This window comes from Nansenia antarctica (genome assembly GCF_963989245.1).
Source record: "Nansenia antarctica genome assembly, chromosome: 18".
NCBI lineage: Eukaryota > Metazoa > Chordata > Actinopteri > Argentiniformes > Microstomatidae > Nansenia > Nansenia antarctica.
This window is the reverse complement of record NC_137691.1, coordinates 10,763,127-10,778,547: the sequence shown is the minus strand read 5'-3', so window position 1 is coordinate 10,778,547 and position 15,421 is coordinate 10,763,127. Positions and strand designations below refer to the sequence as shown.

At 44.2% G+C, this 15,421-nt stretch overlaps 1 protein-coding gene across 1 annotated transcript in view; it reads right to left on the bottom strand.

The window, feature by feature from the left end:
• Positions 1–490: 490 nt before the first annotated feature.
• The window catches only part of optc (opticin), a gene marked incomplete at both ends in the record, with an annotated part of 35,316 nt that continues 20,385 nt past the window's right edge, over positions 491–15,421 (bottom strand). Inside the window, 6 exons of the mRNA XM_080547889.1 lie at positions 491–655; positions 2,500–2,595; positions 4,379–4,581; positions 4,946–5,104; positions 5,389–5,560; positions 5,798–6,038. Coding sequence (XP_080404015.1) covers positions 491–655; positions 2,500–2,595; positions 4,379–4,581; positions 4,946–5,104; positions 5,389–5,560; positions 5,798–6,038 — 1,036 coding nt within the window. The remainder of the gene's footprint in view (positions 656–2,499; positions 2,596–4,378; positions 4,582–4,945; positions 5,105–5,388; positions 5,561–5,797; positions 6,039–15,421) is intronic.

The window sequence follows — 15,421 nt, the reverse complement described above, 5'->3', positions numbered from 1 at the left end:
ATATTTTCCCAATGGGAAACAGACAGACAGGAGTCAGATATAATCACTCATAACAGGGGCCAGATGTTTTTTTCAGCCCTTATATGGTCAATTTTAGGACTTGGGGTAAAGTAACCTTACCCTAGCTAGATCTGTTGTTAGGGGTAACTCGTACGGTACCTCCAGCCTCTCTCTCGGCCCCATCCTCCCCCTCCCTCCCTAGTCACTATATGACCATCCTGGAAAGGACAACATTTGATTTGAACCATCAACCTCCAACCTGAGCTGTTAGCTTCATTAAACCTCTAAACCTTCATGCAGGCTAAAGATATAGGGGAAAATATCAAATATCAATTACGTAAATTGTTGTGATGTAAAGCACTTTATGATAAATCTGTATTTAAAAAAAAACCGCTATACCAATAACATTTGATTGACTGATTGATTGATGTCTTCTCTAGCATGGACATCTAGTTACGACCACCCCTGTAACCCTTCGATGCCCCCTCAGTTAACCCCCTATAGGCATGCGTGGCAGACAGACGTAGGCGTGGGCAAACAGGTTGATGTTGATGGGGTTGCCGTCCAGCCGGATGTCCTCCAGAGAGCGCCGGATGTAGTTGCGGTTGTGGCTGTTGCAAAATGTGTCCTTGTGTAGACTCTGAATGTTGTTGTTCTGTTTCAGAGAGGGAGAGAGAGAGAGAGAGAAAGAGAGAGAGAGAGAGAGAGAGAGAGAGAGAGAGAGAGAGAGAGAAAGAGAGAGATAGAGAGAGATAGAGAGAGAGGGGGGGGGGGGGCATTAGTAAGTTGTGTTCCTCTATTGTACAGCATGTGTCTGAAATTCACTAGTTAAGAACGTGTGGGTGGTACAAATGTCTATATTTTTAAATATAACAATATACTGTATCTATAATAATGAATACAGAATGTGTTGTGTGTCACTATGAATAATAGTGTCTGTTAAATACTAATCTGCTAATTCTACCCCACTAACAATTCAGTCTCCTCCTACATCCCCAAGTCTAAACTAACACTGTGTGTGTGTGTGTGTGTGTGTGTGTGTGTGTGTGTGTGTGTGTGTGTGTGTGTTTGAGTGTGTGTGTGTGCTTGTCTGCCTGTGTGCGTTCTCTCTATTCTTCTGTGTTACTGTGATCTTCTTAAATTGGATTAGATTATGCGGTGACACGTCTCCCGTCATTAGATTAATTCACAGACAGCCATTCCGGCTCTGTCCTTGTCACTTGTCCAATCCTCCTCCATGCCAGATATTAAACCATCGACAGCGGCGGGGGGATGAAGCTACTGTGGCAATTAGGACGATACAAAGACAAGCTAATCTTTCTCACATCAAAGACACCTCAGAGCTTATGCCAGACTAATGGCTCCCGTAGACTGTCTGCATAGATTGTGACATGTAAATGTTGGGGCGCGCACACACACACACACACACACACACACACACACACACACACACACACACACACACACACATACACACACACACACACACACACACATACACACACACACACACACGCACACACACTCTCACAGGTACCTGACGCTTTGACACATACCATAGAGATGCAGAGAGTAGGCACATGGGTACATGAGTAGTCACAGCACCAGAATATGTTCAGACCTTTTGCTAGCATATCAGCCCAATAGAGCTGTCAGGTCTTCTGATGCTGGCTTTCTCTGTGTACCACATGTACAAAAGAAGAGATTTGGTGAGGCTGCGTTCACATTTTATGCACCCAAATTGTGGGAAGCACTGCCAGTTTACATTAGGGATGCAACCTCAGCCAATATTTTCAAGACAAGACTAAAAACCCATCTTTTTATTATTGCTTTTAAATGACTAAATAATTAAATGAGGATTATATAATGATTAAAGCACTTTGATCTGCAACGTTTGCAGGAAAAGTGCTATACAAATAAAAGTTATTATTATTATTATTATTATTATTATTATTATTGTCTTAGTGTCTGCCCCATTCATTGCATTTATGACAGCATGAGCCATGTAGGGAACTAGAGTGGACTTCCTATGAGCTGGGAAGGCATCAGCCAATTGGATCAATGCATGAGCGTCACTAGGTTTACCAATAGGTTGTAAATGGCCTTCAGGTGCATGGCGCCATCTACTGGTGGTGCCAAGAAATGCCTGACCTGAGTCACTGGAGCTGAGTTGATATTACACTCCAGACCAGTGCCCTCTAGTGGTTATAACTATGTATGGCACCGGCCTCATAGAAGTGGAGACAAACACTAGGGTTTGAGGCAAAGTCTACAACATGTGTACTTGGCTAGCTGAGTGAGAAATTAGTGTTGTTGGTTGTGTGTCAAGCATTTCAGAGGTATGTGTGTGTGTGTGTGTGTGTGTGTGTGTGTGTGTGTGTGTGTGTGTGTGTGAGTGTGTGTGTGTGTGTGTGTGTGTGTGTGTGTGTGTGTGTGTGTGTGTGTGCGTGCATGTGTGCGTGTGTGCGTGTGACATGATGAGAGTGTGAGTATTCATACCTGCAGGTTCAGCACCCTCAGACTCTCGGGCAGCGGGGTGGGGATGTAGTCCAGCTTGTTATTAGATAGATACAGAAACTCCAGCTGACTCATGTCCTGTCCAGGGCAAAAATAAAATGAAACATCCTCAAACTGTCCAGAAGGGGGCGCTCCCGTTCCACAAAATCCACCCTTGCTTTATTTGATGGTCTTGTTTCATGACTATACAACAGAGTAAGGCAGGGAGGTGTGCTGGACTCAGTGTACTCAGCAACATAGCTCACAAACTGTCATATCAGAATGATCCAGATTCTTTGTTGCTATCCAGGATCAGATCGAGCTGGCTGATTTCCCCTATACGACTCAAAATCAGCCAGGAAAAAGAGTCAGGATCATTCTGACCCCCCCCCACCCGTCCTCGAACCCAACCCGTCAAACGCCACCCGACAATCCAAGAATCACAACATCTTTGGCTGAATTTTTAGACAAATAGTGCATGGGCTTGCTGCACTTTTTGGCTCATAGGGCGTCATTATGTGACAGGAGCCGGTGCTTTGTTCCCCAAGTCGGCAATATTTCTTTTTGACAGATTATGAAAGGGCAGATTGTAAGCTTTCCGATGATGTGTCATACATTAAAACCTGAAATCGAAGAACATATGCTTATTTGAATGTTGGTCTGCCTCAAACCAAATAGCGGAGAAAACACACCCTAAACCAAAACACTGTGCTCCATTGCTCTAGCTAGCTACTGTAGTGTATGTTTATGATAACCATAACCATCTGCAGTCTACAATTTATGTATGTATGTAATTAGCATTACATTACGTAATCGTAAACTGTTGCTGAGTTAGAGCCAGGCCTGGGCTCAGCTTAGTTCTCTTTCCCCAACAGAATGAACCAATAGGAGTGGACAATTCCTATGTTCAATTCCTGGTTAGCTGGTAGCTGCCATTAAGGTTTCTTTTTAAATTATTTTATAAATTTGTTTTTCAGATTTTATCCCCTTTTTTTCACCCAATTTGGTAGCCAATTGAACCCAACCTAGCATCCAATTATCCCCTGCCTATTGCGTAGGATCCGCCGCACGACCCCGTGGCCGGCAGTCCCAGAGGAGGGCGCCAGGCAGACTAGCTGACTGGCTCCTCGAGCCCAGTACTGTTACTCCAGCACCAGACGGGGGCGGTGTTGCGCGACGGATCCTTGTCCGGAACTACTCCTATACCGCCCTCGGGAGCGGCCGCCCAATATGTCGCTCCCCGTGTGTGCCCCAGCCATATCCGGATCTGGCGAGCTGGGATACGATCCCAGTCCCCGGTGGGCAACTTGCACTAGTGGCCAGTGCTTAGACCGCTACACCACCGCGGGGCGTCCATTAAGGTTTCTAAGCAGCCATACTGATGTTTGTATTGCATCTCTGCTGTGATGGCATATTAACGGGTAGCCTATTGTCTGAGATTAGATGATCCCCCCTGATGTGTATAGAAACCGTACAGAGTTAGGTGAATTCTCTAGTTCATCCTGTTTGGCTCGTGTGTGTGTGTGTGTGTGTGTGTGTGCGTGTGAACTCATCATTTCTGCAGAATGATTAGATGTTTTTGGTTCAATATAGAGTTGTTAACAGCATCAACGCTCATGGACATTCTCTTCCTTTATCTTAAACTATTAAATAAACGACACTACTAGCTAGCACCTAACAACTCAACTCAATACACTTAGACTTCCGTAATATGAAAACAAAGAACATGTTTGTCATTGGTGCTTGCGGCTTGTTACCCCTTTCAACAGCCCATCAGATATGTGCTCTCTTGGCCTCAAGTCTTTTCCTATAAACCACTTTGTAATCCTAGGCGCTCTTCCCATCTTTCGCTGTGTGTGTGTGTGTGTGTGTGTGTGTGTACCTTAAACCCCTCTGGGTGTACCCCAGCACTGAGCAGTCTGTTGTTGCGCACGTCGATGTGTCTCAGGCTGAGCGGGAGCTCTGGCAGCGCCTGCAGGTTGTTGTCGGCCAATAGGAGGTCCTGAAGCTGCGCCAGCGGGCGGAAGGCGTCCTCGTCCACGCCGGAGAGCTGGTTGCCCGTCAGATCGATACGCTTCAGCTTGTCTGAAACATACAGGGCAACGTCTAACTGACCTGAGATCTGTACTGAGATCTGTACTCGAAACATCTCCAGTTAGGATTTAGACCTGAGAGTAGAGTAGCGTATTGAGTATGAGTAGTGTGATTTATTGTTTTGATTATTTATTATTTACAAAAATAACAATAGCATCTGAAGCAGCTTCATGCATACATAATTTCCGTTCTAAAACTGTGTGTGTGTGTGTGTGTGTGTGTGTGTGTGTGTGTGTGTGTGTGTGTGTGTGTGTGTGTGTGTGTGTGTGTGTGTGTGTGTGTGTGTGTGAGTGTGTGTGTGTGTGTGTGTGTGTGTGTGTGTGTGTGTGTGTGTGTGTGGGTGTGTGTGACCTACTGAGGTTCATGAAGTCAGTGTTCTTGACGTGTCTGATCCTGTTGAAGCGGCCGTAGAAGTGTGTCGTCTCTTTGGGCAGCGGGGGAATCTGCTCCAGGTCAGTATCATCACAGTACACACTCCCACTGATGCACACGCACAGCAGACACGTGGGCATACCTGCACACACAGAGAACATGTTACACACACACACACACACACACACACACACACACATTTGCGACACACAGGCACACACACACACACACACACATTTGCGGCACACACACAGACACACACACATACACATTCGCGACACACACACACACACACACACATACACACACACACACACACACACGCAAATATACACACACACACACACACACACACACACACATTCGCGACACACACACACACACACACACAATACACATACACACACACACACCACCGTGACTCACCCAGGCCAGTCTCAGGGCCGAACAGGCCCGGTCCTTTGAAGTCCAGAGTGACAGGGGCGGGGGGTGGGGTGGCGCGGGGGGGCAGGGCGGCCTCCTCTTCATAGTCAGCAGGGGGCACATCGGCGACGGGAGCGGTGTCTGGGGCAGGGGGGGCCACCGTGCCCACCTCAATCTGTTCTCACAACGAGGAGCAGAGAGAACCGTGTCAACGGTTTACAACCCCCCCCCCCGCCCCTCCTTTCTATGCCCTTTTCAATTCTCCTTGTCCTCCCACTCCTCTCCTACCACCCACCATCCTTATCTCATGTCCTCACTTCTCCCCTACTTTCATCTCCTCTCCTCTCCTATACTTAACTCATCGTTCACCTTCTCTCCCCCGTCCTCCCCTCCTCCCCTCCTCCCCTCTCACCTCTTGGTCCAGGTCTTCATAGTCGTAGCTCTCTCCATAGTTGTTGATGTCCAGGTTCTCCCAGTCCGTCTCTCCGTTCAGGTCGTAGTTCTCCAGGTCGATCCCCTCCTCGTCTGGCTCTGGGTCGGCCGGGGGGGCGCCCACGCCGGGGCAGGGGGCCAGGAGAGTCAGGGCTAGAACCAGGGCCAGGGCCACAACAACACACGGATTTGACATCCTCAGGCCACACTCGTAACTACACCTGTGAGGAGACATGGTTATGGTGTGATGAGTTAGATGGAATATACCTGCCAGATAGCAGATACCCTTAATCCTTTAACCCTTAATCCACAGCAATCACCAGAACAGTAAGTGTCTATATTTTGTTGATATAGTCCCAGTGGGAATCAAACCCATTTGTTAACACAATTCCTAGTGTTACACACACACCGAAGCCTAAGGATTGTACTCTCTGTGGCCTGGGGTGGTCCAGTGGTCTAGCACCGCGGTCTACAGTGCACACATATTATGCCCATGTCGGCATGGGTTCGAATCCAGCCCATGCCCTGCTGACATGCCCTCTCTCCCTTCTTCTCCTTACTTTCCTGTCTGTCTTCACTATGCCTGTCCAATAAAAATGAAAAATATGAGTGGGACTACCCCACTCAGAAAAAAAAAGAATTGTACTCTCTTACACTTGTGTAAATGTGATGTAACAATAAACTTGAAACTACTAGTACTATGCTGAGCTACACAGGACCATAGTAAAAGGAAATACCCTTTATAATAATAATAATAATAATAATAATAATAATAATAATAATAATAATAATAATAATAATAATAATAATAATAATAAGTAGTTCACAATCCCAGAGCACTTAACAGGTCAATTAGAGCACATCACTTTCAGGGGGGACTGACAGTGATGGACACAGATGAAAACTGTGAAATGCCGTACAGGGACAGCACAGAACAACACCATAACACAGTCACACATTAAAAGCCTGCCTTAAGAGTTCACTGTTTTACACCTTAATAGTCAGATGGTTCCTTACCCTAAAATCGGACTATAATAAGCTCATGGACGGCAAGGTGAGGTGAGGACATGGTTTAAAAATGCTATCAAGGTATTTTAATGGGAACCATAAAAACAATCCTTATCTACTCCTGACTCATAGTGTTTATTGTAGTCATCACACATTATTTATTATTATTATGGAAGCTCTCATGGGCGGTGACAGCGTTGCCTGAGAAATGAATTATTGTTTTACCGGTGAGTCTTTAGCTGGTCTTAAACATGTCCAGGCTGTCATGTCGTTGTGCTACATTAGGTTCGTGATTAAAAGGTGCTTGGTTGAGAGGCCTTTTCCACACTTTGTATTTGAGCTTGAGCAATACAACCATCGGGGAGCATCATCGAGCGATATGTGAGCTGATATTAATTGTATATTTCAATTTAGGGTTAGGGTTATACTGTATTATGACATTATACAGTGTATTATTGTAATATATTGTTTTTTTCATTCTGACTGAACAATAATGGCAGCCTGGAAGAATTATGTAAGGGGTAACCTTTTTACGAAATGACACTGATTGGCCATATTTGGACAAAACTGCGTCTTGCCACGAAAGCTGCTTTTGTTTTTGTTTAGGAGTTTTGATGTGATGCCAATGAATCTACTGTAAGAGCTAGTAGACTTACACATTTGGGAATAATATTTTGAGAAACCAACACAAAGCTGCTCACCTCACCCCCCCCACCCCCTCCCCATACCACTCAGGACTTCAACTCAACTTTTGCCCACTGCTGTTTTTGCACACCGTACATATACTGTACATATTGTATTGCGAGGGAGGGACGGGGAGGGAGAAGGATGAGAAGTGCAGTGAGGACATGTTATCAAGGTATTTAATGGGAACTATAAAAACAATCCTTATCTACTCTCGACTCATAGTGTTTACTGTAGGCATCATCACACATCATTCATATGGAAGCTCTCATGGGCGGTGATGGCGCTGCCTGAGAAGTGGTTGGAAAGTTTTAGAGGTGTTTTGAAATGAAAAGCGCCAAACGTGCTTTGACATTGAAACCAAAGCACTTTGAATTGCCCCTGTTGTATGAAATGTGCTACACAAATAAACTTGCCTTGCCTTGCCATTACAGAATGAAGTGAGGAATTGTCCTCGAGACAGTAGTCTGTGTTTTGAATTTCTGATGAACTTTATAAGACATTTGTCTAGGCTCTATGACAAGAGAAAAGAGTTTCCCCTGCCAGTCCCTTGACTCTGCTGTGAATATGGTGTGACATAGACATGTATAGGCCTATGTAGTGCATTGTACATAGAGTGCATTCGGAAAGTATTCAGACGTTTTCACTTTTTCCACATGTTGTTCTGGTAGAGCCTCAATTTAAAATGGATTAAATTAAAATAATTTAATTGCCATCAATCCACACACAATATTCCAGAATGACAAAGCAACACCATATATATATATATTAAAAATATATACATTTATAACAAATTTAATACAGAAATACCTCATGTACATACGTATTCAGACCCTTTGCAATGACTAAAATAAAAATAAAAATGTTTGTCATGCCCAACAAATCACAATCAATAAGTTGAATGATTGAGTCCATCTTAATGCAAGGATAATCGTTAATTGGAATTAATATCTGTGTTTGTATAGGGTCTCTGGTTGTCATTACAAGTTGAGTAAATGGAGAGGAACAACACTGCTGAGGAATGCGACCCAGAGGCCTGGGGAGACTCCAGTTGAATGAATGGTGGAGAGGAAAAAGCACAGTCGATGGGACAACATAATTTCAGTCACTCTACAAAATTGGTCTATAACCAAGTGGCCAAAAATAATCCTTTAATGGAAAAATAATCTCCTATCCATAGTTGCAACAATGGCTACAAGACTCTACATGGCTACATGGCTCTAGGCTAGAAGGTTCCCTGATCCTTCCCTACAAGGCTCTAGGCTACAAGGCTCTAGGCTACAAGGCTCTAGGCTACAAGGCTCTAGGCTACAAGGTTTCCTGATCCTCCCTGGCGTTCCCTGATATAGGCTAATGATAAGGAAATCTAGCCTATATTGGAGGAGCGCACCGGCACACAAGAACATTCACCACACCACTGCATGCACCCCTGCATGCACTACACCCCTGCATGCACTACACCCCTGCATGCACTACACCCCTGCATGCACTACACCCCTGCATGCACCACACCCCTGCATGCACCCCTACATGCACCACACCCCTGCATGCACTACACCCCTGCATGCACTACACCCCTGCATGCACCACACCCCTGTATGCACTACACCCCTGCATGCACCACACCCCTGCATGCACCACACCCCTGTATGCACTACACCTCTGTATGCACTACACCCCTGCATGCACCACAACCCTGCATGCACTACACCCCTGTATGCACTACAACCCTGCATGCACCACACCCCTGTATGCACTACACCCCTGTATGCACCCCTACATGCACCACATCCCTGCATACACCCCTGCATGCACCACACCCCTGTATGCACTACACCCCTACATGCACCACACCCCTGCATGCACTACAACCCTGCATGCACCACACCCCTGTATGCACTACACCCCTGTATGCACCCCTACATGCACCACATCCCTGCATACACCCCTGCATGCACCACACCCCTGTATGCACTACACCCCTACATGCACCACACCCCTGTATGCACTACACCCCTGTATGCACTACACCCCTGCATACACCCCTACATGCACCACACCCCTACATGCACCACATCCCTGCATACACCCCTACATGCACCACACCCCTGCATTGGACACACGCTCTGGTGTATCTTCCCCCGCCCCCAGCCCTTGTTCTCTGGTCAAGAGAAGTTGTGTGCACGGTATGCAAGATGCATCTCTGAGAGCCACCTTCGCATGTCCTCTATAGGCTACTTCTCTATCCAGCCTCAATCCCACTGAGATGGTTGTGTTATATGTCATGAACTTTTCAGATAATGTAAGTAATATGAATGTTGATTTCCCCTAAGTGCAAATCTGTCTCTCCTCACAGATGATGATGCCATTGAAACTCACATCAGAACCGTGATGCGCCAGACAAGGCAGAATAGCACGCCCGAGAAGGTTTGTTTATGCGGATATCCTTCTCCCAACTTTGGCCAAAATTGTGTTTGTCAGGCCTCCACACACGCACAACACGCAACACCGGCCTGACGCATATTCATTCTCTGGAATTGGACCCGACACAAACATAATGTGGAGCAGGACTGGGAGGAGGACAAGTGTGGATTAACAAACACTGATGCTATTGCATAAAGACGCATAACCTGAGGGTACAATAGTCCAATAATGTCCAATATTATCATAACTTGTATCTGCCTATGTACATTGCCCTCCATACGTATTGGAAAGAGGATTAAATGCTTTTGTTTTCTTTTAGCTCTATACTTCAACAGTTTGGATTTGAAATAACAAACAATTACTATGAGGTTAGAGTAATGATTCTCAGCTTTAATTCAATGCTTACAACCCTTATTTATTTATTTTTTACAACCCTTACAAATAACTTTATTTGTTCTATTTCAGGCCACCAAAAGAATTGAAAAATTAGCTTGTTTGTTTTTGGTTAATTCTGTCACCATCATCCGTGCAGACATCAGAGAGATGTCAATGACCAGTTTGTGACTTGGCGTTCGGAGTCTGCTATTGTCTGCTATTGAGATCAAAGCGGTGTGTAGTAAGTCAAGGAAGCTATTATGAGGCTGAAATATGACAAAGAAAATATCAGAGACATCGCCAAAACCTCTGGCTTGGCAAAATTAACAGTTTGGAACATTATCATCAAAGAAAGCTCAGCAATCACAAACAGGCTCGTAAGCCAATGAAGACTTTAATTACCAAAGAATGCTCACCATGATTAAGACAAACCCAGAACAGCTGTCCCACAGAATGATGAAACCAACATTTACACAAATACTCTTACTTCAGGAGTACAGAGCCAAACAAAGAAAGAATACTTCACTGTCCCGTTACTTATGCAGGGCACTGTACAGTAGGGTTCAGAATGGAGACAGCTGTTTAAAGTGCAGGTACTGTCAGGTAATGTCAGGTAATGTCAGGTAATCGTGACGTTAGAATTATAAGGTTCTATCTCAATTTTTGTCAAAATTGAGTTTTTTTTACATAATCGGATCCATTGTGTCCAGGTGTTTATTAATGCCTGTGTGGTGTTATTTTAAAAATGTTGACATTTTTGAGTTAGTAATTAATAAAATACAAAGGTTCCATCTCACAAAACATAATGGAATGTAAAAACTTTGACGCTCAATATCTCTGAACTGCCCTAAACGGAAATAGAACCTTATAATTCTAAACTCACGTGATGTCAGGTACTGTCAGGGCGTGCAGTGTCTCTTTGACCTGAAACGGTAGTCTTGCTGTCTGAGACGGTAGACAGTTAGAGGTGTGTATGTGTGTGCGTGTGTGTGTGTGTGTGTGTGTGTGTGTGTGTGTGTGTCTGCCTGTCTGTATTCTCTCACAGTCAATACAGACATGTCCAGCTATCATAGCGCTAGGGTTAGACATTAGAGAGGAATTGACAGAAACCGACCCTAAAGGTCAAACAAACATTGGTCTAATGACCCCGTAAAGACAGAGCCCATGTGTCAAATAATAACAATGCAGGTTCAGTGGGTAGGTCACCGGGCAAAGACCAAGACAAATGGTCTATTGCAGTATACATACACAGACACTAAAGGCTTGTGTCTCTGGCTTAGATTTAAGGCCTACTCTTAGACAAAGCTCTTTACAAATGTAAACAATAAAACACATCAAAAACAATAAGGTCAGCATCAGTTAACGGCTAGTTTATAAAAAATAGTTTTAATAACAGATTTAAAAGAAACTCTGATCTTGCTAGCTTAATATAATATCAATGCTGCTGCTGCAGCAGACATGAGTTGGGAAGACGTGTGAAGTACTGCCGACCACCAGAAGGGGGTGACAAGAGCGGTGAAGAGCTGTGACACGTTCTAATGCTTAGATCCTGATGTCGGGATCCCATGTAATGATCAGACTTTTCTTTCTAAAAATATGAATACATATGAATACGCATTGTTGAAAATCAATGACACATCGCTAGTCAACTAACACAGCTTGTTTTGTGAGCCTGCTAACAATGTAAAGTAGTGTTCTAGTTAACTAGGCAGCAGTGGGGATTACTCACCCAAACCATTTTCGTTGCAGTATTTTGGCTTGACTAGCGAGTTTGTGTTGTGATTCTCAACAACGTTGAAACGTAGTTCCGTGTTTCAAAAGAAAAGTCAGAACATTTTGATTGGTTGCCGACATGCAGACCTAATGATCAGACTGTGTCACATGGGCGAGCGGTCATGATAAGCTATAAATGCGGCGCATGCCCAAGCCCTTTAATAAAAAATAAAAATAAAAAGCATTTAAATGTTTGTCTCAGTGTGTTTGATCGTTTTGGTTTAAAACCGCTGCCCTGCTGTATTATGGCAAAGCTGTCAAGAAATCAGCTTACTTCGCGCATGCGCTCTGTGATTCCGAGTACACAGTACACGCAGTAGGCGTGTTTCATTCTGCTATTTCATTCTGCTAACAACAAAGCCGCCCACCAAACAGCTTACTTCGCGCATGCGCTCTGTGATTCCGAGTACACAGTACGTGCAGTAGGGATTACTGAACGTGATAATTTTGATAGGCAAAAAAGATGTCTGTGAACCAGCTTATCCGACAGACACGCATGCGCAACACTACAAGCATTTGAATTTTTAGCGGCACTTGACACCTCATCGCCATCGCCGCACTGTAATAAGTAATATTAATTCATTAGATTCTTTGCGTTCAATGCCGTTTTCTCAGAGGACATTTGAGGAAAAAATATATTATTTCAAGAGAATGTCCAACTCCTGAACTTGCCATCGCAAAAACAGCGAATAGTTTCGTTCGTCACTTTCAAGCTAGCATATACGAAAAACATACATGGCTAGCTGGCTGCCCAAAGGTTGGCCATGTCTCCTTTTTTATACTGAACACACATTCTGGACCACGACAGACTAAGGCGATTTAAACAACCTCCATACCGCTATGACTAAGCATGAGCGTGCATCTTCCCACATACTTTGTCTACATTAGCCTATAAGGTAGTATATTGTGCTATTTATTTATTTTTGCTTTTTTGTACTGTAGCTGTGGCCTCAATTTGTTGTGGGAGGTTTGTGATCAAAGTTGAGGCCTACGTTTGTGTGAGAGAGTTAGGTCCGCCGAGGCCTGTGTGTGTGTGTGTGTGTGTGTGTGTGTGTGTGTGTGTGTGTGTGTGTGTGTGTGTGTGTGTGCAGGGCCGCTTTAAGGGGGGGCTAGCTGGGGCGGTGGCACAGGGCCTCGCGCTTTGGAGGGCCTCGCGTGAGGCAGGGTAAAAAATAAAAAAAAATTTTTTTTTTTTTTTTTTTTTTTTGGGTACCCTGGCTGGCGAGGCCCTCCAAAGCAAGGGCAAGGGACCATATTATTATTTTTGCCTTAAATACATTTCTTAATGTTCACAGATGTGATAATCATAGTCAATCATACATCTAAAATCTAGCATACCTGTAGGACAGGGAGATTCTTAGCAACAGAAAAAAGTAATTTCCCCCTATGACACCTTACGTGAAACGTGAAAAGAATTTTTGGGCGCGCGTTGACACTTGTTGTGCATAGTGACTGCTTAGTGCAACGGACAAAATGCAGAGGGAACGAGACCGAGGAAGAAAATGTTAATCGGGTGCTGAAAAAAGAAATACAAATAAAAGAAAGGAAGGCTTCAGGGCCTCGCTTAGAGGTTCGTTCGAAACATTTCTAAAAACAAGTGAGGCTCCCGTTAGCACCGAAGAAAAATAAATAAATAAAAAAAAGTTAACCATAGAACTAGATTCTTGTACAGGATATCCTCACTTGTCAGTAAAAACACACTGAGGACCCTATCAGGAGCTCTCATTCAATGTCACTTCGACTATGCCGTAACATCATGGTACTATAGAACCACAAAGGCCCATAAAACAAGACTCCAGACAGCCCAAAATAAACTGGTTAGGCTTCTGCTAGGTCTCAACCCTAGGACACATCTAACCGCTGCTCATTTTTTGAGCCTTGATTGGCTACGAGTAGTCGACAGAGTGCAGCAGCTTGCACTGGGCCTGGTCTTCAAGATACGCTACACCACAAAGACACCCAAGTACCTGTCAACATACTTCCAAAAAGTGAACAACGTCCACACATACAACACCAGAGGAAGCTCCACGAACCACGTTCAACCGCGTTGCACCACAAACAAGGGGTTAAACTCGTTTGCAAACTATGCAGTAAAAATGTGGAACGCCCTTCCTATAATCTTAAAGGAGTGCAAAACACTGCCCACCTTCAAAACCACTCTCAAAAAACATTTACAGGAGGCTGCAATCCGTAACTGGACCCTCTAAATCAAAAATCAGATTAAAAGACCCGAACTACCCACTGTACATACTATGTGTTTTGTCCCCCGCCCCCACCTGTGGTGTATGTCCCCACCTGTCCTACCCGCTGTACATACCTTATGTTTTGTTGTATTGTTCTTCCCATGATGGATGTGTGTTTATCTTGTAGATAGTAATAGTTATTTGTCTGTATTATCTTGTAGATAGTACTAGCTTTTTTGTCTGTCTTACATGTAACGATGAATTGAGAATCAAGGACCCCAATTGAAATAAGCCAGTGGCTTTCTTGGGTTTTTATCCTGTTAGTTGACCTTGTATGTAATATGTACTTTCATGTACCTACTTCTGCAAATCTTCTAATAAAGTTTTCAATCAATCAATCAAAACGTTACTGCTAGCACTAGCAATGCTAGTAGTAGCACGGCACAGCCCCCCCTGAGAGGCAAAGATGATGTCTCTGAGGTGGAGGAGGACAACTGCTACACCGGCAGCAGTGGGGCTGCCCAGCCCCAGGTGATGATGGTCAGGAGTGGCGAAGTAGAGGATACGGAGGCGGAAGATGGAGCTACTCAGAGCAGCAGCAGGGCTGAGAGTGATGGAACGCAAGACGAGCCTACAGTGTCAGATATGTAATGTATGATGATCCTGGTAAATTGGCCGGTACATAATATGGACTCTACAGTTACAGAAGTGATCATTAGAAGAGGTCCCCCAAAGATGAAACCTGGATTTAGTTATCCTAAAAATAATGAGAACAGGAACTTTAGTGAAACTTTATTTCTCCGAAAACTACCAAATGGGGAAAACATAGAAAGAAAGTGGCTTGTGTACTCTCAAAAACGGGACATGTCTTTTTGCTTTTGCTGTAAGCTTTTCAACATAAAGGATAGGCCTACATGGTGGTGAGTAACATCTCTATTCATGTCAATAATGGCTTGTGCGTATTTAATGTTGGGTATGATGACTGCTTTATCCTAAATCCTAATCCTTTACGAGTATAAAAGGTTTGAAATGAAACAAACATGGTTGTAAACTATCTAAATAAGTAGATATGCTATTGTCTATCAGCATTGGCACAGCATGTGAGCGCATTTCTTGCAATATATCGGTGCGTGCGTGTCGCGCGGTTATAAGTAAGT